The sequence below is a fragment of the Pelmatolapia mariae genome, linkage group LG23 (genome assembly GCF_036321145.2).
Source record: "Pelmatolapia mariae isolate MD_Pm_ZW linkage group LG23, Pm_UMD_F_2, whole genome shotgun sequence".
NCBI lineage: Eukaryota > Metazoa > Chordata > Actinopteri > Cichliformes > Cichlidae > Pelmatolapia > Pelmatolapia mariae.
This window is the reverse complement of record NC_086246.1, coordinates 34,424,913-34,449,792: the sequence shown is the minus strand read 5'-3', so window position 1 is coordinate 34,449,792 and position 24,880 is coordinate 34,424,913. Positions and strand designations below refer to the sequence as shown.

The window sequence follows — 24,880 nt, the reverse complement described above, 5'->3', positions numbered from 1 at the left end:
ACCGTCCTCCTTAACATTTTACTTTATTTGATGCACTGTTAAGGACATTTATTTTTTTCAGCTTTATACTAATAGACAACATACCTTTTAAACCATAACTGCACTGATTGAAGACATCAGACATGCAGTTTACACTAAAAATTCTACCTCTCTTCAATTACATCTTTACATCTTTCTCATCTTGTGTGTAATCTTACCTGCACTATCCTCACCTCTATAGAAAGTCTGTTTCAGGTCAGTAACTTAATTTGAAAAATTTAGAGTGCACTTGTTTGCCACAGGGAGCAGTATCTCCTCATTTCTATTCCACTTTTTATTCTGACAGTTGCTTCAGAGCAAGACATCCGGTTTTCTCCTATGATTGACAGCTTTGAGACACCTTGCGATGACTCTTCTGCCTCTGTCATGTTTCGGCTCTGTCTGTCTTCTCTCCTTTTTCCCTTTGATGCTCTTTGTCTTTCTAGCATACACGTATGCCTTTCCTTAACCTCTCCAGGGACTGCTCTATCTCGTAGCCCTTGGAAACTAAAGAAGAGCAAGTAATAAAAAGCTGGCTGTAAGAAAATATATATATATATATATATATATATAAAATTTCTGTCTCTCTTTATTCTCCTACCTCCTCCAGGTTTCCTGCTAAGGCATCAGAGGTGCACAGCCAAATCCCTGAATGACTGACAGCTCCAGAACCTATCATGTCAACTTTTGGTAATACATCACATCATATGCCCATCTATGAAGTAAAAATAAAGTAAAAGCATTACATTTCAAATTTTCAAAACTATCAACTGTTTTGAGTGGCCAAGTGCTTAATTTCATAAAACAAAAGTCTGGCATAAATCTGTCACTTTGTTTTATTTTTAATTAATTAAGTTAGTCATTTCAGTTAAACATTTGATACATTATTTTTCAATCAAGAAACTATATACTGGAAAACAGTGGGCTTAGTGAAGATGTTAGAACTTAAGGCTTCCCATCTCTTCTCTGCTAGGGGTTTCAAAAAACTTAAATAAAATCATGAAAGCTGCAGTTAGTTGTGATTGATTATACCCATACTACATGTATAACGTGTCCTCTGTGCCTCTGCCTTAATGCACTGGGCATAGAAATAGTGAACACCAACAGACAATTTTCCTTTTTTTAAAAGACGTACAAATTCAACTGAATAGAGTGGAGAGCTGACAGTAGAGTATGTCAGATTTTTTTGAGACCTTTTAGTCTTGGATGTTTTTCGATTGAGGTTTTACTCACTGATTTGTTTTGGTTTCAAACATTTTACAGTAGTTATATACTGAAGTAATTAGTTTGATGTAAGAAAAGTTCGTAATTTTGCTCAAAATACAACTCTTTACCTTTAACTTTTAAAAAAAATGACACCTGAAACCGAAGGACAACTTAAAAAAACGGTAGCATTTGTTTCCCTGGCAATGAAAACAGACTGGAATGTCATTGAGATAAACAGGATGTTGTCCAGTATTAGGACTGGGGTATTTGAAATTTTTTTATGTTTAACTTTCAGGTGGAGGTGTGGATGAATCCTGTGTAACCACCCATGGGCGGAGTGGCATTTTCCCAGGCTTATTGTGCACACTTCGGTCCAATCATCAAGACTGCGTATTGTATTTAAGGACCGGCAGTGCTGTGTGCTCCTAGTTTGCAGCTTAAATTTCAGGATGCCTTCTTTTGGCTCTTATCTGCTTCTCTGTTGTTTGCCTGATATACCATCACCCACATCAAGATACTCAACTGCAATTTTGTTTGGAGTATAAGGACCAGTTTCATTTATATTGTCATTCCCAGAAGATGCTGCACTTTCCTAACAGTCTTTTACAAACCAGCTATTTTGTTGTTTCAAAAAAAAGGGAAAGGGCTTCATTCCTTTCTCAACCTGTGAGTTTGAGATGCTAACACTCAGCTTTTGAATACAGTTGGCCCGGGGGATTGGTTTGCAACAATGAGTCTAACAGCTGCTTACTTTCATATGGCTATACAACCAAAACCACAGGCAGTTTGAGGTTGGAATTCATCGCCTACGAATATCTGGTCCAGCCAGTTACCACACAGCTGCTGTTCTAAAACTCAAACTCTCCTTGTTTCATAAGAGTTAAGCTCTCAGCCAATTAGCAGTCCTTTGACTTTTTTCCAGCTCCCTCCCAATGCTACCTCTAGGTCTGCTCTCACTCATCCATGTCTTAATGGATCTTGCGTTTTTCCCCAAAGTGCTTGCTCAAAAAGAGCCATATGATTATTGGAGTTTTCTCGTTTTTTGTAGGGTCCTTACTTTACAATATGAAGTGACTTGAGGCAGTTGTTGTGATTTGGCATTGTATAAATAAAATTGAATTGAGTGAATACTTTGTTTGTGGCAATATAGTGTAGGCCTATTTGTGTTGGAGCTAGCTGATCATGACTGTTTGTTGTGTTTCGTTGCTCATTCTGTTCTTTTTTCTGGGTTTATCATTCATTCAGGCAGTAGTGGTCTGACTCCTGTTTAGGGGCTGCTCTGCAAAATGAGTAGTACATGTGTAGTACACCAGTGTGTAGTACACCAGTACATGTTGTACCGAGTGAATCAACTGAAAGGGAATGAACAGCATGTCTATAACTTATGTTCCCTGAAGGAGAGGAACTAGGTGCAACACCAGGTGTCCCTACTGTGCACCTCAGTTCAGTGAAGCAAACTAAGGGATGACTGTGGTGACAGGGGTGGATATGTTGCATCAGGAGTTGCACGTTGCATCATAGGTTATCTGCCTTAAAGGTGTGAATATAGGTTTCTTCAGCTCAGGATATGCAGTGGTGTAATATCCCATACTATGTCTATTGCACCTCATTCTTCTCCTTCACGGAACACAAGTTATAGCCATAACTTGTCTTCTCTGAGGAAAACGTTATAGGCATAACCATTTGTTTTCTGTATGAAGTGAAACTGCACAAGTGTTTAACCAGTGTTTCACAATGCATCTGTTTTTGAAAGTCTTTTTGAAACTAATATTTAGACCCTTTACTTGATGAAAAGGCTTTCACTTAAGTAAACCTTTTTCTTTAAAATACATGGTATTAATAGAAAAAGTAGTGCAGACCTACTTATTTTGGAATTATTTACTCAATATCATTAGATCACGTTATTCATTCTTTTATGTGTAAACTATATCATTTTAAAGTTGCTGCTTTAATGTCACTTCATATACTACTGCACTACCTTTATATTGAAGAAGACAGTAAAGACATATCATTTTTGGAGGACAGTGAGTGGGGTTCACTGTTATTCTACTGTTTGAACTTTTTCATGTTCTGCAGGTTTACTTTGATCCCTGTTGTGATGTCGTTAGCTCTATAGCAATTTGGAGCTTTACCTTCGTTACCACCCTTTCAGTTCTTGTATACTTTTTATGAACTTTTGGAAGTCTGCCATGATGGTTTATATTTTTTTCTTCTTTCATTTAGCTTCAGTTTCTATTTTGAGTTTGTTCATATTTAGTTTCTCCAGTGTTTCTGCTTTGGCCCTCTTTTGTTCCACTGTTATGTTTAGTGTGACTTTTTTGTGTTTAGTACTGCATTTGTCTTTTGGTTATATCCTCTTTCATTTGGTTTCCATTTTATTCCTTTGTAACTGTCTGCCCTTTCATGATTGCCTTCGGCTGTGTTTTCACCTATGTCTCTTTCTCTTTGTAATCTCCCAATCACATGCGAGTGTACACGTAGTCTCATTTTCCCTTTGTTCTCAAACAAGGCTTCTATTTATACTTACGTTTGTGTTCCTGATTTTCTGGATTTCTCTTCAGTTTTACTTTATGCCCAGTTTAGTTTTGATCACCATGTGCTCCTGGTTTTAGTTTTCTCTTCAGATTAAGTTTTATGTCCAGTTTAATTTTAGTCTTTTGGACTGTGTTTCTGCCAAATTAGTCCATTTTTGAGTCGTCTGCTCTGCCTCTGCATGTCATACTTCTCAAATTTTATGAGAAAATCAACTTGGGAAAAGGTTTTGCTTTAATCTGAAAATTTTTTTCCCTGTAAAAAACAAAGCAGCATTGACTAATTGTGAATATAACATGACTACGATAATTGCCTTTAAATAAAATGCTGCTCTTTATCCCATACATCACTCTCAGTGCACAGTGAAAAGCTCCATCTTTCTTAAATCTTGACTACATCATGCATCTCCCCGTGACACTCCCATCAGCTCTTGTCGCCTATCATACCTCCTTTACCTTCCTCTTTGAGGACTTCCTCTCCCTTTCTGTCTTTGTGTATCCCATCTATCATTATCTTCTTCTCCCTTTTTCTTTTTTGCCTTCCCCTTACGGGTGACTTGTGTCAAGACTGAAAAAGATAGTATGTACCTTTCCTATCTGGTCCTGTGGGAGAATTTGTATGTGACGCTGACAGTGGTTGACGGACAAGGATGGCTGGACATCCAAAACCTGAGAGGCAAGAAGTGCTCTCTGGAAAAGACAGAAAGCATATTGACAGCACTGATGCCGCAGATCCTTAAGCATTTTTTATTTATCTAAATATAAAAATATATTTAGGGAAAACAGTCATCATATATTATATTTTTTTCTTTTAAAGCATTTCACCGACTTGTTGCTGCCATTAAGTTTTGTATATACACAAATTCTCCCACAGGACAATTTTAATTTTTTAATTTATTCTGCGAGCTAATCAGCCTCTGTCCCATCTGTCTCAGTGCTCTTCTGTAATCTTGCTTTTCAGACTCTCATTGAGGCATCCACCTCATCCTGGCCAGATAAAGTCTTGTCCAAGTGTCAACCTGCTTCGGCACCAGTGTCTAGATTCCAGAGGGTCCTGTCCCACTTCCTACCATTGTTAGACTCCTCTCTGCTGTTTAGTTTCATCAGTCTTGTCCCCAAAAATCTAATAGAGTATATATACCAATAATGCATGCAAAGTTCCTTGACATGAACTGATGTTCTGCACTGATGTTCAGCATCTTGGCCATTCTGCATTATAATATGGAATAACCTTATTCATGCAATGAGCTTAGAGAAAATACACCTATAATCAGATTTTGTTTGTTGAAAGTGTACTTTTCAGAACATATTGATTTACATATTGCATTTCAGTGGGTTCCTAGCTTCTTTTTAAATAAGTAAAAACGATATAATAGAAGTATTCTAGTATGGCAGAGTTTATAATTAAACAACACTTGCATAAGTGTGTACTCAGTGGTCTAGCTTTTTTCTTTTCTCTTTCGTAACCAATGTGTCTGATCACAGTCTCACACACTTTAAAATCACTAAGGACTTTCAGTCTTGTTTGAACTCCAGAAACAATTTTAGCATGGCTGAAGCCTTGATAACTAAAGCATTTCCTATAAGGCAGACCTTCACAGCAGACAGGGTCACTCATACTCAGGAATCACAAATCCTGTCATTGTTCAGTAAAAAAACAAAAACAATTTTGACTGTCTTAAGTGAGAAAAATGGTGATAATATAAAAAGGCCTTTTGGAGAACTCAAGTTTCAGTGTGTGCTGCTTTTTTGTTGTCCTGGTAAACAGTTTATCATGCACGTCAGCCTCAGGATTAATGCTTTCATTTGAGACTCTGATAAAGGAGTATTGATTTTGTTTAATCACACTCTGGATATGAGAAATCCATTGTGAAACATAAAATGTCCCAGTGAACTATTGATCTTTGCTTTGGGTCAAAAAGCAGCTAAGATCTGATAGGCAAGTTAAGTATTTGACGCCAGCACAGCAGAAGTTGGGAAACACTGACAAACATAATTCTGCTATTTCACTCTAGTAAAAAACACAATTTGCATGATGTGAAACGTGACTTTGGGAGGTAAGTTAGAAAAAATGAATTTAGCTCACCCAGAAAAATACCTGTGATCCACCCCTTGCCTTTCCTCAAACTGAGGTATCACCAACTTGTAATAGTTGCTGCAATGACATACACCTGCTCCTATTTAGTGGTACTGTGCTCCCAGCTCATTGCTGCCACCATTGGTCCCAAACTGAAGAGGCACATTTTCATGCTATGCTTTCTAAAACATATATTGAATACAGAAAATCATTACTGCTATCTTTATTATACTATTTACATTTTTTGGAGTTTATGTGTCAAAACACTCTAAGAGAAGTCCTTGACAAAGCCAGAGGTAACAACAATTATCTTACCACTGCAACAGGCAGTTATTTATAAAGCTACAGCTACAGCTACAAGAGTCAAGTGTACTGGGATGTCCATGAGGAAAATATATCTTTGGAATAGAACAGAATGTCTTTATTTGTCTTTGTCAGTGTACGATGAAATTTGGAGTATCTCTCTGCAAGGTGCATACAGTTAAGACAAGAAAATATGTATTTAAAAATATGTGAACTTAAATTATAGAAAAAAAATAACAGTATGAGTTAAAACTCACATACACCACACACGGGGATTACAAACAATATACAAAAATTATATATATATTGCACAGTTTATGAGCTAGAGTTCAGTACTTTGATGGCATTTGGACACAGCAGCTTTTCTGTGGTTCTACACCTTCCAGAGGGCAGCAGAGTGAAAAGGTGGTGGCCAGAAAGACTACAGTCCTTGATGATCTTTGCAACTCCACATGGTGATGACCGTGTTCTGTAGGACTGCTTGAGTGAATGTAGTTGACTGGTGGTGGTCCTCTGTGTTGATTTGATGAGTCTCTGAAGAGCTTTCTTGTCAGTCTCAGTGCAGCTGGCACACCACACCAAGATGCCATGGTGAACAGGTCTGCAGCTGGGTCTCGAGATCGGAAAACAGGGTGGGAATGGCAGGTCCTCAATGGGTGGTCAACTAGCAGGATTAGAGCTAACAAATTTGTTGTCATGAAAGACACAATACCATACTGGCAGTCAGGCCATTTAATCACCAAGGCAACATAAACTTGACAAACTGGGCAAAGCGGGAACCTGCACGAGGGCTCGAGCAAACAGATGCCCAAAAGTCAGTCTGTGTCAGTTTTTGTGCTAATAAAGAGCAACTTTTGTTTTTCAATTTTATAATTGTTAACACTATGGCACAAAACCTGAGGGGGTTATCACAAGCCTTGCATCACTCCATTAGGACAATTTCCTAAGCTGGGTTGTCTGACCACATCAGAAATCAAACGTGATTTGAATGGACACACTTTCTGACAGAGTGATAAGCCAGCACATCTAGAGAGAATATAGGTCAGGGTTTTGATGGAATGAACCGATAGTAATTAATTAAAAATGGGGGAATCAGTGTATCTAATCAAGGAGACATTGTCTCTCATAGTCTTGGGGCATGCATGGAGTGGGCATAGTTGCCTGCAATGTGCATGATTCCAACCCCTTCCCATCGCCCTGCTGGCCTCTGCTAACACTGCCCTTAGCCATCCAGATGATCTGGGCAGAATTAAAGCAAGAATTACACTGTTGAGGAACTCCCTGAAAAACTCTTCTAGGAATTGGAACAAAAGTATACAAAACTAATACCCCCTTGTATTATTCAAGGTGCAGTATATCTATGCATACCACAAGTGTCTAACAGCTTACTGTTTGTGGTGCAGATTTGTTAAATTAGCGTTACTCTGGACAGTTCCAACTTTCTTCACCTCCAGAGAGACAACAGGAACAGGCTGACTGCCAGATCTCATTAAGTTCAAAGATATTCAGACGGACAGGCTGAGCGAAGCTTCAGATCCTCTCAGATTTAATTTGTTTGGTTCAATCAGTGCAGGCTGATCGCTTGTAGACATAAGATGAAACATGAGAGAAATACTTCATCCGTTGGTGTTGACAGCAACTCATTTCTAACTTAGACAATATGGGCCTGTATTTCCTTGCGATTGTGATCAAGTAAAATGAAACAAAATGTGTTAATTGTTCTCAATATGCTGGAATTTTAATTTGTTAACAGCGCTGTCACTGGTTAGCTTCCCTTGTTTTAAGTCTTAAACTTAAATTTGCATCTGCTCACTTCATAGCTGAAACAGCAGTCACATTTTTGACTTTCACTCGTATACACTTGAAATAGAATACTGGCTGAGTAAGGACTCAAACCTGACGAACAGATGTTAGTAATATAAAAGTGTTTGATCATTAAACTTGTAAACATAACAGAGATCAAGTCCGTTGTGTGTGTTCATGTGTGTTTTGTTATTTCTATTTCTATTTTATTTTATTTTTATTTTATTTTTTTTGCAAAATGAGCTCTTTGAAAAGAAGCTGGGCCTAGAACAAGAGAAAGACATTAAAAGTGCATTGATTATAATTGCCTTACCTGAAGGTAGCATCCAGTGGACCAACTCAAACGATGCAGAAACCCAGCAAATCCCAATTAAAATGAACACAGACATGAACAAAGCTTTTGCTGTGTGTTTTGTCAGGAACAGAACAAAAGAGTGATTAAAGCTGCTTGTTAAGGGGGAAAGTGTGACTCATCTGCCTCAAAGCAGAGCAAATTTTGGATATCTAATAAGTGACTTGGGAATTTCAGTTAATAATTTCACAGTTTTAATCTTCCCATCTGAAATATAAAGGAAAAATTAGTTTGCCGTAATGTATTTCAGCAAACTTTATGTCTTTTTAGATGGGGAGAATGTCTTTTGGATCTTTTGTGGCCTGAAAGCAGCTTCATTCAAGCAACCTTCCATCTGACTATTACCCGTACAGATAAGTTGTGTATTGTGGTCCTGAAAGCAAGTAAAAAGGAGGTAGTATTTGACTCTCTGATACCTATATGTTACATTTTAAAAGAACCCTTTCATGATGCTGGAACCAAACACACAAAAAAGAGGAGAAAATGGAATTAAAACCACATTACCTGAACCTAAATACATCTTGACTGCATACTGAAACGGTGACATCACGTATTATTATTATTATAGCAATAATAATAGTAATAATAGGCCTATGTTACTAATGATTTCTTTGTTTATTTATTTTTTTTGCTGTCATTCACTATTTGTCACAAATTTAATCTGTGTGACTGAGCATAGCTGTCCTCTGCGTTCTCAGTCATGTGGCACAGACAAGTCATGTGACATGGCTGCTTTGGCTCAACCACTAAAAACAAATACTAGAAACAAGAAGCGAATCAGCCAAACATGCATTTTATATAATTATCGCTGAAATCAACACCAACTGAGTGGCTTGTGAGTATTAAAGTAATGATCCAGACGTATCGATTCTCCTATCCGTGCATCACAAACCACCAGCTCTGTCTAATGAGAAAGTCTGTCATGAGTCCTTTGACCTCTTAATAACAGGCAATAGCGCGGATAGAATAAGATATCAATACCTTTTACAATACCTTTTTTCCCCTTCACATATCGTCAAGAGCATCACACAATTTAGTGGAGCTCTACTCCATAGGTGCAACATTATGTAACTGTTCTATTTGTGAAACACTGTTAAAGTACACAGCAATTACCCAACTGTTGTGCTGCTCGCGACAATGGCCCTGGGACAACGGCAGCACAGCTAGATCAAACAGTTGTGCTAAATTAAAGAGCGGGTTATCAGACCAGGCAGGAGTGTTTGATGTGCAGAGATGAGATGCATTATTATGGTAAATAAGCCTCCCTTATCAAGCTATTCCTACAGGGCCCTCTGGCTGAGCAGCCCACAGTCGTGTGTGCCCTTGGTCAGACAAATAGATGCACACATACACGCACACAACACACACACACACACAACACACATGACAGGATCAGTGCCTGAGAGCATAAATACATGCTCTGTTGATCCTTTACACTCCACTCCAAACAGCCGCCTGCTCTCCAAATGTCAGTCAGTGTCTGGCATAATTTGTTTCTAATCATTGGCAAAGAGTGAGAAAATGTCACCCTTTTCCAAGGAGGATGAATTCCGATTGATTTCCAATTAGCACTAAACAAAATGCCAGTTTGCTTTTTTTTTTTCTCGGTCTGCGTGTGTGAGAGAGAGTGCTTGTATTTGTGTGATATTTAAGATCAGAGGAAACTGATAATGCATCACATCAAGCCCTAAGGCGCAAAAGGGTCCCTGAAGTTCTCAGGCTGAGCCCTACAAATACTGTTGTTCAGCTCTTAGCATGCATTCAGAGAACTAAAACGCATAACTAAATTCATCACGTATTGGAAAACAATAAAACATTAACCACTAATGAATGATTCAAAATCTCGGTTTGTGTTACAGGATGAAATGTGTTTTAACAAAATAAGAGAACAACAGCAATAAAGACGAATTAGTTTAATATTCTATTTAGCCAGAGTTGGAAGGATAAGTGAAACTGAATGAATTCAAGTAGCAAATTAGACTTTAAAAATGTACCGTTTTTTATCCTATTAATTTATCCAGTTATTGTTGATCTCATATTTCTATAATGAGCATTTACACATGGGTTACTGCTAGAAAGTTTCTCTCTGTCTGACACATTTTATTGTTTTCCAAGATCTATGACAAAAATCATTCTAAAGAAAGAGAGATATTTTACTCAGCATCGAATTCTCTTATATTTAAAAATAAAATAAAGTAAAATTTAAAAATAAAGTCAGATGATTTCTTATTGTGTCCATTACTGTGTTGCCAATCAAAATGCAAACCTGATCAGAGGTGGTACCTCTGAAACTGTGTCCGTGTTACATGTTTCAAAATGAGCCAGGCTGCGTTTAGTGAGAAATTCTGACGTGTTTTGCAGAGTTTAAAGGATTTCTGTAATAGTGTATTTTTTCATTTTGTCACTTTTGGGCCACACTTGTTTATTCAGCTCTAAGTGCTTCTGTGCAAACTTTAAAACTTAGATGAAAATCATCAATAATGTGTAGTAATTTAAAGGTAACAGCCAAGATACATATTCCATATTGCACGTCTTCACCTTTTGCAGTTCTACAAACACACCCAACCAATTGTCTGATGGATGCAGTACCATAATGCATAATAACCCACACACAGAGTTCAGTCATACATTCCAAAGAGCATAAACGCATAGAATTCATGAAAAAAAAAGTGCGGTAGAAGAAACTCTTTAATTTTGTTGTCACATTTTTTGCCCATTTCAACAAAAGTGACAGATGTTCACCCTCTATCACCGTGTGTACTTCCTGTACGAACATGGTGAGGTTTTACAGGCACTGTTTTTATTTTAATGCATTCTACCTAGGACAAAGCTTGTTCAGCCTTCAGTCACAGAAAACAAATTTAATCACGCCACAAATAAATTGCTAGAGTAATTACTCGCGAGTACGAAGTGATGTGTGCTTCACCAATTAAATTAGTAAACTTAGCAACAGCCACAGAAAATAATAAATGAAGACTCCAGAGAAAAAAAAAACATATCAGCATATTAAAATCATTTATTGTGCTCCAGAAGAGTAATTACTATTTAACCAGAAAGAAAGACAAGTGACAAATAATCTACAATACAAATGCCAGACCTGCTCACATAGTTCCTCCGGTTCACATGACTTTCAAAGAACAAATCCACCTTTAGCTTTCAGACTGCTTGCACAAACCTCTCAGGATGAATCTGAGGTTTAATTGTTGTTTCTGCTGCGCTTTGAGGTCAGAAAATGGCACGATGCGTTACATTCATTCGCAGTGCTCGTTCCTCTCTGCCCTTGCACTACAACACAGGCTCACTGTCAACCACGATCTGCGTAGCTTTACACAAGAACAAAAAAAAAAAATGAAGCTTCCCCCTAGAACAGGGTTTCACAAGTGTTTGCAGTCCCAAACTGTTTGGATGTATACTCACCCTTCTTGACTGGCTTAATAAAATCTAGTGGTGCTGGGAGTCAAAAGAAATGACTGAAGAAATGCTACCTGGATTGGGTGAAACTTCCCCTTTTGCAAATGGCAGACTAACACCGTCTCACGGTAGCTTGAGAAATAGATGTAAATAATACCTATATGTTACGGATGTAAACAACAAGACAGCTTCCACTTTAATGTACTAAAGTCCACTCAAGAAAGTAGGAGGATAGTGGCAAAACTACAAGAACTTAATCAAAGAGACATTTTTACCATTCTTTTGTTTTATTCTTCTTATACGCAATAGTTTTACTAAAAGTAATTTTCTGGTAGATAAGTTGCATCTGATGACCGTGGGAGTGTTGCTTCTCTGTCATGATTAAACCAAAAGTCATCCTGTACAGAAGCGCACAGATCGCATTTTTGGGACTATTTCACAAGCTGCCATGAGACTGGGCTAATTGGACACAATATTTTAAAGGAGGGTGACACCATATGGGAGTCATTCTCAACTCTGGGGCATTCTCAGACTAATATCTCACATCTGCCATTTGAATGTCAACACTCTTACAAATGAGTGCTGCTACAAGCACAAAGCCAATAAGTCCAAATTCAAGTCTTATTCAGGACAAGCAAGACATCATATGACACAAAATAAACAGAATATTTAAATATTCAACACAGAAACACAAAATAGGCACAATATAGAATTAAACACTAATGGAAATAATGTTTACAAGGCTGACAAAGGAGCATACTGGTAACTGGAAATGAACAATACCAGCATATGCATTCAAAAGGGGGTGATGGATTTTTGCAGGTCATGTTTAAGATTTTACAACTGTGTGTGTGTGTCTTTTGGCTGTTGTTGTTTTGAAGATGTGTGTATTTTAGCAAACACACATGTAAAGACCCTCCTGCCCACGCATGCTGCACGTAATCAGTGTGCTCAACCTGCCCGCAACGGCTTTAGAAAATTACAGAATTTTAATAATCTTCTTAAAAATAAGAGAAATTCAGTTATGAACCAGGCTGAATTAGAAAAAGATGGGCAAAAGGTGTATGTTTATGATGTTATGGTACACAGCACTTACACAAAAGGTATACCCTTTTCCTCATAACTTTGTAATGTTCCACGTAAAACTACCACAGCGTATAAACAGTATAATAACTGCAATTAAATTTGAACTTCTTTCGTATTTAATTTGCTCATTTCACTATCCAATAAAGTTTTATTGTTATTAGTTCTCAGTTTTAAGGCTTAATGTTTCCTCTGTTATAGGGCAGGCGTGTGACTTGCCCTAAGTTTAAAAAGATGTGTTAAGAGAATATATGTTTATGATATTTTCCACTCTTTAACGTAATCAAAATGCTTCTCAGTGAAAAGAGTGTCATATATATGTAGCAAAGTCTCAGTGGCACTCTGGGACTGGATATGTAGAGTTTTAAAAATGAGTGTCAATTACTCCAGTTTCCTAACATCAGCAAGGAAGGATTTTTTTTCTTTTTCCTTTTTGCCTTCTTAGCAGTGAATCAACACTTCAACAAATTAGATGAAAAGAGAAGGGCAACTTGGTTTCTGTAGTGGCCCCTGTTCTGTTGATTGGGAAAATTTATCACCTTGTTTCAGTCATACGTTTCATAATTATATACGTTTCTTAGCCCTAGTCTATTAAATGCTAGCCCTTTCTTAAAAACATATGTAGTTGTACTTTAGTTGTGGGCTGAGATTTTTACAACATGAAGAACACAACTCTGAGGTACCCTGTGGAACCTATGACCACTAGAGGTGCTGTTAAGCATTTTTTAAATGATAAAGTCTCAGCACTGCTAGTACCTACCATCATATGTACACAACCGTTTACATTCGTGTCATGAGCAGGGAGACATGACCTACATTTGTGGCGGCTGCAGGGGTTGGCAATGCTTACTGACAGCCTGATAAAACTTTACTATCGATACAAGAGAATAACAGCAGGATGGAAAATGTAACATTCACAAAAGTTATTATTTGCAAATGTTCTATGAGGTAGGAAATGCATTTGAGATATTCCTTATACCATAAAAAAATGTATTTTAATGGAAACACTAAGAAAGGAATATTGACATTTTCACAGGGCACATTCAACATACAGCTTAAAAGGTGACACGCCTTTAGATGTGGACCGTTTCTTACCCAAAGATTGCGAATCTTAATAGAGAAAATGTCACCAGGCAAAACAAGTTAGTTTGCTTTGAAATGCATCAGTCTTCCAGTGAGGTTGCCTTAGTGAAAATTACTGAATCCTTCAATTTTGGTGCTGTTAAGACAATAAATGAATAAATCTAGAATACACATTGTGGATATGTTAAGTGGAGTAGTGCGATATGATTTTGATAGGGTTTTATGCCATTAGTCAAATACCATTATGTCTTAACTTTGCTTCAGTCTCAATAAAGGTGCTAGGTCGTATCTGTGGTCAGAGAGGTGCTCGGCAGCATTCTCTTCTTCTGCTACTGTGTATTTTAAATCTTTTTCACATCTTCCTAATTGCAAGGGAAACAGCAGCTAGCTGGTGCTTAAATCAGACTTTCAATTTGCGCATTGCTTTCAAGATTTAATCTTTTAAAGCTTTCTAATTCATAAAGCCTGCACTTGTCTTCAGGGAAAGGTCATTCGGTGCTGTTATTTTCAAAAGTTGCAGTTTTCTCACAAATTATGCCAATTTGCTTTCAATTTGCTTTGATAACCATGTCTTTCCATACACAACTGTCAAAACTGTTAAATGTATTTAATGCATTTGCTTACTTATATATTTCCTGATTGAGTCCTGCAAAAAGTTTTGCTGTCTTCCTGTCTAGTTTTACATCCTCAAGCAATTTAGCACAACTGCTTTTTCCTTATGAGAAAATTTGGACTATATTTGCATGTAGTCACTGCAGAGGCTAAATCTTGTTAGCAACTGCCACTATAAATTAAGTTCAGTACAGTTTCTAGCAATTTCCATTTATAATTCCAAATATGTCAGGTGCTGACCAACATTTCTCTCATTTTTTTTCACGCTACAGTTGGTTTACATTTTTCACCTATCATCAATCAGACAATTGGATGCATGGCAAGTTATTAATTAGGATTCATCCCTGGCTGTCACCCACTTAGCATGGCCTTGCAATTGCTTGACTATTTACCCATCAGTGCAATTATATGTTTAATTCAGTGGGTGGCCCTGCCTTTGCCCCTTTGTCATTTCTCTGGAGAGCAATGTTTGAATTTGGCAAGTGCTAGCTATATACGATCTCAACCCCTGTGATATTTTCATGTAGAGTTGTAATTACTCGTTCTCAGTGGCTTTCATCCTACTGCTAATGCTGCAGTTTTGCAAACTTTAAAAGGGAAATGTTTTTTGGGGAGCTTTGTAAAGCAATATGACTAAAATGCAAGTAAGTCATGCTCAGAATGATTTGTCATATTACGTGGATTTATGTAAAATGCAATCCTAAAATGTGATGGAAAGTCATGCAAGCTGTGGTTCCACCAGACAAAAGACAAAACTACATAGTCTTTTGTTTTTTGAGATGGCTGTTTTGGAACGAGTTGACCACTGGACACTTGTTGTGAGTTAGCTAAGAGATTTTAAAGATTGAACACTGGATCCCAATTAATCATAGGATATGATCTTCCACAGCATGTGCGGAAGATTGATCACAGAAAGTGACAGAAACTATGGAGCTCTTCATTTTTTTGTTTGTTATTTTTTGGTTTTGTTTCAATTGCAACTGCATGTTTGGGTGCACTGTATACTTACATACATGCAGTAGGCATGCAGAGGGTCATGTCTAGTCAACGGGGATTATAAATTCAATGGTTTTAGTGTCATATTAAAGTATCAAATGTTCACTGTAACAAAAAAAAATAATCAAAACACAACACAAACAAAAAAATTTACAGATAAAGATCTTATTTTGTTTTTGCCATGTTTGTAGCCAAAAAAGTGAACAAATATAGTGCTCCACTGGATTTACATCATGAAACACATTGTTTTGGTATTCAAATGCGAGAAAACAGTAATAAACCAATATAAACAAAGAAAAACAGATTTTGTTTGTCTTGCTTGGACTCACGGTGTGCAATCTGACCTACCCCATGTAACTCTTTACACATTTTAAATTAGTAACCTACATAATAGGAATTACTTTGTTGCTGATGCACACATTCAGGCACAAATGTTCCTAAATCCCTGCATAGCCAACATTATCATTTAATTTTCTTTCAAGAGTCCTTTCCACATCTAGTGAAGTGCATTTGAGCAATTGGGTTACAAAAACAAGGTCATGTTGCTTTTTATATGGGTCTAATAAATCTTGAGTTCAAGTAGAGGGTTTTCCTATATAAAACATTTTGTGTGGGGAAACAAAATACTTGGAAAGCCCAGGTGTAATTTCTTATCACATGGTTGTGTATGAGAGTGTTTATACATATTATCGGTATTAAAGTATGAAAGCTTTTGATTTGTCGATACAGTGCCAACAAAACTACAGAGCAGATTTTCTCCAGATTCTGAAATTCCCACGAGGATGATGTGTGATAATAACCTTGGAATCTTTCTTTTGTTTCAATCCCAGATCAAGCACTGGCTGTTCATTTCATCCAGAGAAACAATCTGGAGCCAACAGATAAAATTAGTTTATTCAATTTAAATCGTATTCCAAAAAGCAACATTTCCTGTGAGAGACAAGATTTTATCCCCTCATCCAGCTTGTCTGCCACAATGTTACATGGGGTAACAGTAGTCTGCACTCATTATTTTGAATGACTGCACAGTGCCTGTAAGGAAGCCAAAAGGGGCAGGCTGAATTCTCACAACAGAGGCCTCTACACATCTACATTTTAGTGAAGGGAAAACAGGGAGAAAAGCGTTTCAGCTTACCAAGTAGCATCTCTGCGCCAGCATTCATATTTCTATATCTGTGCACAATAGACTTGCCATCTAGGATATTCATGTCTCTGTCTGCTTTGAAGATCACCACTTTACCCCCACAGTGACTCCAACCTTTTAAGCAACTGGATTTGACTGCACTGTGACTCATTTCTACACCGATGGATAACATCGTTAGCTGCTGAGGCTTCACTGACCTGAAGATGTTAGCAAAGGCAGACAGCATTGCAGTAGATGGTCAACTGAAGACAGTGCGGATGTGAGACGAGCCGCTTTGCTAAACAGCCCAGCTGTCAGCTCAGTATAAAAGATGAGACAGTAGAGAATCCCTGGTAGAAAACGAGTGGGGCTAAAAAAAGAAAAGAAGTAGCTCTTCAAAATGAGGTAAAGAGGAGTGACTGTGGGCTTCAGAGCTGCTATGAGAGGCCTTTTTACTTCCTTCACATAATTCAATAATTCCAACGCAATGTGTCTCCTAACACAACCAGCCTTGGCTAATGATAAAAACTAGATGAAATGCGCATCATGGGAATTGGCCTACCATGACCCTAACTTTTCCTATCATCTTGCCCTTTGACTTGTGTTAGTCATGTGTAGGCATTCATGTTTAAAGAGCTCTACAGTGCCCGATTGGATGAATAAAAAATCTAGACGCTCCAGAAATTCACTCCCCCAACAATTTTTTTTCCAGTAGTTTCACCCTCCACCACAGTCAACACACCTCCCAGTTAAAAGTAAAGAAAAACGGGCAATGGAATAAACAGTGCAGGTAATTACTTCTATACGGTATAGTGGTCAAGTAGGCAGAATACCAAAGAACATTGATCTCAACTGAAGGTACAATGAGTTTGATTGATACAGTGTAATGTGATTTAACCACTATCAAAAAGTAGTACCAACACACGGAGTACAAAACTAGTCCTTATATGCCCAGCTCCACTCAAGCTATATCATGTTATGCAAGAAAATTTGAACCATATTTCCAGCCCCTCCCCTTTCTACCCCCGACTCCAGCCCACATCATCCATAACCTGGAATTGTATTTCCCATGGTCCTGCAAGGGTGTGTGTTTTCTTGTAATCCAATCAAGAAATATGTCTGAAATTTCTCCAATGCAAGGGAGAGGGTGAAAATTATTCTTAATAATGACATAATCAGCAGAGCAGCCATCAAGCAGATAAATTGTCATGCGCATCGTGCTAAAATATCCAATTATCCTTTGTCCCCCAGCTCTCTGTGTTGAAGTTGGAAATGCCAGAAAGCCAGTAGGTGGATCCCCACTTCCTACTGGTTCAGTTCTACTGGCAGGTTTGCAGTATGGATGCCCCTCTGAAAAGAGGGGAGCTTAAACAGCCTCGGTGCTTAGTGTACAGATCTAGATATGTAAATAGGTTCTATACAATAAAATTGTTCCCAATCCTCAAAAATAAATGGATGAAAAGTATTTGCAAGATTTTTTTCTCCTCAAAATGGTTCTGTTGTGCATACAGGATTTCTTTTTCTTGAAGTTTTCAGTCTTTCCTTTGCTCTTTCCAACAATTGTTTTTTTTTTCTTTTTTACCTTATCTTACATAGCCTCCATTTATGATGTCAAGACATGCCTAAATTGGTTTGCATGGCATCTACATTGTGCCCCACAGAGTAATCTCTAGCGTGATGCCAAAGGAAAACAACGCGCTTTCTTTCTTTTACAAAGAGCTCCCTTCTTCTCACCTCCAAGGTGTGTCTGATGCTCTCTTCTGTATCCAGATAATACTGTCAAGCAGTCATTTGTCAAAAGATCCCGAAGGCCATATCTGTTGCTAGAAAGAGAAAGTATTTTTACTGTACCTTGTTTTGCTGCAATATCAGAACAAAAATAATAACAATAAAAAAACATCCTCCTCTTTGTTTTAGCTTTAGAGGTTGTTTATCTTCAGCTCTTTATATGTATTTTTTTCTTGTCTTAAATTTTTGTACAAAAAGATAATTATTCTTTTTTCCCTGGTCCAAACCCTCAGAAACTCTTGACTATATTTCCTCAGGTATTAACAGGGTGTCGTACAGTCCCAGTGTAATTCCATGGGTTTCTGGCAACTCCAGGATGGCATTTCATCTCATGACATACTTGTGTTTGTCAGAAAGTTGGCCTTCAGTCTCTGCTGCGTCAGCGGCATTAGCTTTAGCCTCAGCCATCAGAGTCCCGCCTGCATGGGTGCATCCACAGGGCTATACTCGGGTGGTGGAGTGTGAGTGTGGGTGCGGGTGGGGCAGGGTGTTGTTCTGGCCACTGCTGGGGAAGGTATTGAAAGAGTGGAGTGAGGTGAGCCCTCCCATGGTGCTGGGGATCATGGTTATGGTGTTTGGTGTCATGAGCGGGATGTCATCTGGTGAGCGCCTCATGGCCAGAGTATAGTCCGGTGGGCAGGCAGTCCTCAGAACCACGTCATGCGGGTGCAGGGAGTCGCCAACCCCCCTGCAATCTCGGTCCAGGTCTGAGTGCTGCTTCATCTGTAGAGACATGATTTCCTCCTCTTGAGTGTGGGCAAGGTCATTTGCGGCACTCCGCTGGGGGCTGCAGCGTCTATGAACATCGTGCCGGCGCTTGTCCTTTTTGTAGTAAAGTGCAGCAAAAGCCAGGATATTAAGGAAAAGCAGGGATGCTCCCACAGCAATGGTTACAGATAGTTCAGTGGAGTAGTCACGCTGGTCCACAAGATGTGGTTGGTTGTGACTGTCCTGTGTCTCAGTGGGGAATGGGGTTGGGTTAGGACGTTTGGTCACCAGAACTTTGGTCTTAGGTATTCGATTAGTAGTCTCTGGTGGAGGAATCTGAAGACAGGAAAAACAGTGGTTAATAACTAATTCATCTGATCATGTTCAACTGTATAGTCTACCTTGTGGTACCACAAAGTTGAAACTACATATTGGATACCCCATAATAGGCTTTGAATGTTATTAGAGCAAAAAAGCATGACTTCATTTGCATTTGCAATAAATAAATACATTAATATAGAAAGAAATCCTGCCTTTTCTTTGGTTTTATTGCATTGTCTACCTAGTCCTGCTGAGGTTCTTGTTTGTTCTTGCTTTGTTTCACGTGTGTCCCCCAAGTTTTTTTCATTTCTTCTTGTATTTACATTATATTCCAGCTGGACTTTTGGATTCTAGATTTATTTATCTGCTATTAAAGCTCAATTCTTGTTTGTTTATTTGTGTCTCCTGTGGCTTGAATTTCACATAATTCAAAACTTTGCAGTGCACACCAAACTGACATTTCACTCATTTAGCTTCTAAGAGTCACATGACTTTAACAGCATATTTTGAAAGAAAAGGAAAAATATTACTTGTTTGACATTTTATAATCCTTAAAGAAAACTTCATAGCCTTGCAGATTTCCTGCTACCGGGAAGGTCAAATACAATTTCATTAGATCAATAGTAAATATGCACCTACTTCGATTTGGGGCCTTATTTTTTCAAATTCAGGAGTCAAAATATTTTTATTCATCATTACATAGTGCTTGTAAGAATGATTGCACAGTGCCTTTAAGGACATCAGATCACTTCTAAGTAGGATGTCATGAAAACCAAAGCCAATTATTTTCCGTTTTAGTGGCCTAAAACTAGTAATGGCTGACAACATTGTTTAATTTTTCACCAGTGAGATTGGCTTCTCTCGATTTAAAGCTGAAGGTCAAAGTTTACTTCAACTGTTTGTTTGATTTAAAACGTAATGTAGAGAGGCAAAATTACAGAAACTGTGCCCTTATTTAAATACTCATGGGCCTAACTTACGTACAGTGGGATGCAAAAGTTTGGGCAACTTTGTTAATAGTCATTATTTTCCTGTATAAATTGTTGGTTGTTACAATATAAAATGTCAGTTAAATATATCATATAGGAGACACACACAGTGATATTTGAGAAGTGAAATGAAGTTTATTGGATTTACAGAAAGTGTGCAATAATTGTTTAAACAAAATCAGGCAGGTGCATAAATGTGGGCACTGTTGTCATTTTATTGATTCCAAAACCTTTAGAACTAATTATTGGAACTCAAATTGGCTTGGTAAGCTCAGTGACCCCTGACCTACCTACATACACAGGTGAATCCAGTAATGAGAAAGAGTATTTAAGGGGGTCAACTGTAAGTTTCCCTCCTCTTTTAATTGTCTCTGAAGAGTAGCAATATGGGGGTCTCAAAACAACTCTCAAATGACCTGAAGACAAAGATTGTTCACCATCATGGTTTAGGGGAAGGATACAGAAAGCTGTCTCAGAGATTTAAGCTGTCTGTTTCCACAGTTAGGAACATATAGAGAAAATGGAAGACCAGAGGCTCAGTTCAAGTTAAGGCTCGAAGTGGCAGACCAAGTAAAATCTCGGACAGACAGAAGCGACGAATGGTGAGAACAGTCAGAGTCAACCCACAGACCAGCACCAAAGATCTACAACATCATCTTGCAGCAGATGGAGTCACTGTGCATCGTTCAACCATTCGGCGCACTTTACACAAGGAGATGCTGTATGCGAGAGTGATGCAGAGGAAGCCTTTTCTCCACCCACGGCACAAACAGAGCTGCCTGAGGAATGCTAAAGCACATTTGGACAAGCCAGCTTCATTCTGGAATAAGGTGCTGTGGACTGATGAAACTAAAATTGAGTTATTTGGGCATAACAAGGGGCATTATGCATGGAGGAAAAAGAACACAGCATTCCAAGAAAAACACCTGCTACCCTACAGTAAAATAAGCTGGTGGTTCCATCATGCTGTGGGGCTGTGTGGCCAGTGCAGGGACTGGGAATCTTGTCAAAGTTGAGGGACACATGGATTCCACTCAGTATCAGCAGATTCTGGAGACCAATGTCCAGAAATCAGTGACAAAGCTGAAGCTGCGCCAGGGCTGGATCTTTCAACAAGACAACGACCCGAAACACTGCTCAAAATCCACTAAGGCATTCATGCAGAGGAACAAGTACAACGTTCTGGAATGGCCATCTCAGTCCCCAGACCTGAATATTATTGAAAATCTGTGGTGTGAGTTAAAGAGAGCTGTCCATGCTCGGAAGCCATCAAACCTGAATGAACTAGAGATGTTTTGTAAAGAGGAATGGTCCAAAATACCTTCAACCACAATCCAGACTCTCATTGGAACCTACAGGAAGCATTTAGAGGCTGTAATTTCTGCAAAAGGCGGATCTACTAAATATTGATTTCATTTCTTTTTTTTGTGGTGCCCGCATTTATGCACCTGCCTGATTTTGTTTAAACAATTATTGCACACTTTCTGTAAATCCAATAAACTTCATTTCACTTCTCAAATATCACTGTGTGTGTCTCCTATATGATATATTTAACTGACATTTTTTATTGTAACAACCAACGATTTATACAGGAAAATAATGACTATTAACAAGGTTGCCCAAACTTTTGCATCCCACTGTAAATAAAATGGAGACCAGGAAAGGGATGGAGAGCAAAGGAAGAAAAGGAAGACAATATCAGGAAGGAGCAACTTCAGTTTCCTTCAGCTCCAAGTGTTAATGTAATGTTGATAATCTATTTGCTGCAGCTTAATGCTTAAGTTGCATAGTGACACAAATTTTTGTTCTAACTTGTGGCAAAGTGAGATAGTGTACATCCTGAAATTACTTTAAACATATGGCCACTGCCTGACTTGATAAAGACACTTATCAAAATTTGACATAAATAAGCATTTTAAAAATGAAATTAAAAATATTACACACATTCACATCCTCAAACATTCAGAATCAGCCACTTGTACATCAAGTATCTAGTCATAATTTGTGTCAAACTGAAGTCAGTCTGGATGTTTATGTATAATTCTTCTCTGTGACACCTAACAGCTGCATTTACTGAACACATTTGGCATTGCCTTTAAATTCATTCCTCAATATACTTCAACTGCTGCTCTGTGTTTATATGTGTTCGTCTATCACATCTATATATATAATCACCTAAGTAGGAGATCACAAGAGCCCCTTGAGTGGAAAATTGGGCAAACTAGGTCAACAACCAATCTCAATGTTACATTTAAAACTTTTCAAAAAGCCTTCTGTGGAGGGAATGGCTCACATAGACACTTTTTGTCATGATATGACACATCGACTATTTAAAACCAACCTTGGTGGTGGTTGGGATGAGCTGGGTGACCTCATTGAGACTGTGTAGATGAGGAACCAGCTCCAACCACAAGTTGACCTGAGAAAAGGACAGAAATGCGTAGGTGGTAAAATCAAGCAAGTACGAAAACTGTCTTCAGAAGAGCATCTTAAAGTAAGTATGGAATTACAATAGGATGAAAATGAAACAATATTGCAGTTCAATTTTAAGCATTCAGAAAACGTCCCTGCTTGTAAAAAAACAAACACAAAACTAGGGCACAAGTGACACATAAACAGGAAATACACAGGAATTTCATCTTTATAGAGACAAAAAATTTTAAATAATGCAAGAAACAAATAATTGGAATGGATTTTTATAAATCCAGATTGCGTTTATCTGTTTTTGAAAAAGTTAGAGCAATGTGTAAAATGTTAATAAAAACAAAATTAATAGAGTTTAATTTAAATACATAATAAATAGAAAAATAGTCCAAATATATCATAACATATTTTTAATTAGAAAGTCAACTTTTTTAAGTTTAAAGTTAACGTTAAATTAATGGAACTTTGTGTGTATACTTTGTATACACACCACACTTGTAAGAATAATATTTATAGTGCTTTTGTCAATTTTCAATCAATCATTAAGTTGACCTTGAAGAACTTGCCAAATTTCAATGCATTTTTAACATTGGCCCAGTCTACAAATTCATATCAGAATTATTTCAAGTTATCATCTTTACAGTTAGATTGACATGCACACATGCAAATGCTATCAAAAATATAACCTGTGAAGACATAGAAAACATCACATTAAAAAAAGCAAAAAAAAAATTCATAAAAATGTGTTTTTATAAGGGATTTGAAAAAAGCCACAGATTTTGTGAGCGGTTTCTCCTCTGGTAGATTATTCCAAAGCTGATGGTCAACTTGAGATTTAAATCTTGATTTTGGAACCACCAGCATGGCAGCTCTTGAGGATCTAAGGCTGTAATACAGCTCATATGGGGTCAACAAATCTGCTATGTAGCTTGAAGCCAAACCATCACATGGTTTAAAAGTGATCAGTAACATCTTAAAATAAATTCTAAATCTACAGGGAGCCAGTGTACAGAAGCTAGTATTGGAGTTCTCTTAAAAACAGTAAAAAGCTTATCTGCTGCATGAAAGAGTTATATCTAACTATACCTTATTGGCACGGTAATGCTCTTTGACCCGGGGCTTCAGGCCAATGTGGAGGTAAAGCTGGTCTTTCTGGTTGTAGCGTGTCCATGCCACTTCTTCAAAACGATTGGGCTTAGTGTGGATGAACTTGGTGTCCTGGGGGACAGGCTGGTTTGGGTCCCTTTGAAGAAAGAGTAGGAATGAGTTTCCGTTAAAGAGGTCACAGAGGAAAGACGAGCTGAGAGTCTTACAGTGGAAAATAAAAATTGTTGTTAGCTGTTTACCTTAGAGGGCAGGAAGATCTAAAACCAGGCTAAAGGTGAACTGGACCTCTTAAGACACAGCTGTCTGGCTATTCAAATTTTAATTTTGACATAATGTAGCATTTGCCTCAGGCTAATCAGTATAATTATGAAAATACTGAAATGCAGTGGTGAAATGCAGCCTCCAGGTTTCATCAAATTTTAATCAACGCTTTCTAAGATATCACACCTGATAAGATCCAGAAAAGGTCAGAAGGGAAATTATTGCTCATAGATGTAGGGCTTTCTAAAGATTCTGACTGAATGGAAAGGTCTTAAGATAGCTAATAATCTTAGAAGTATTCCTAATTTAAATTTTGAGACATTAAAAAAAAATCCCTGTCACAGGTTTTTTTTTTTTTTTTTTTTAAATTATGGATATCTCCTTGGAAGTGAATGCATTTATATATAATTCAAACATGAAAAGAAGCTTCCTGCCAAAGAATATGTTTAGGTGAATATGCAGTTCAACCATGCTGATAATTTCCAACAAGTACATGGTTCAGTGGTTGCTATAAACCAAACTTAGAATAGCTACTTTTTTAAATGTCATGTGCCATCAATTTTAAATGTTCAACTAAAAAACTCAAGGCTTAAATACACTGTAAATGCAGGTCAGTAACCCATGTGAATGCCCCTCATATATTCAGTACAGAGGAGGATAACGCACTGAGTTTGGATCCTGCAC

At 37.8% G+C, this 24,880-nt stretch overlaps 1 protein-coding gene across 3 annotated transcripts in view; it reads right to left on the bottom strand.

Annotated features, from left to right (window-relative positions):
* Positions 1-10,970: 10,970 nt before the first annotated feature.
* Positions 10,971-24,880, bottom strand: part of nlgn1 (neuroligin 1) — a 273,143-nt gene continuing 259,233 nt past the window's right edge. For all 3 annotated transcript variants that reach the window (XM_063467946.1, XM_063467947.1, XM_063467948.1), the window contains 3 exons: positions 23,915-24,071; positions 22,746-22,823; positions 10,971-19,430 (listed from right to left, as the gene is read on the bottom strand). In XM_063467946.1, coding sequence (XP_063324016.1) covers positions 18,828-19,430; positions 22,746-22,823; positions 23,915-24,071 — 838 coding nt within the window. In that variant the 3' untranslated portion in view covers positions 10,971-18,827. The remainder of the gene's footprint in view (positions 19,431-22,745; positions 22,824-23,914; positions 24,072-24,880) is intronic.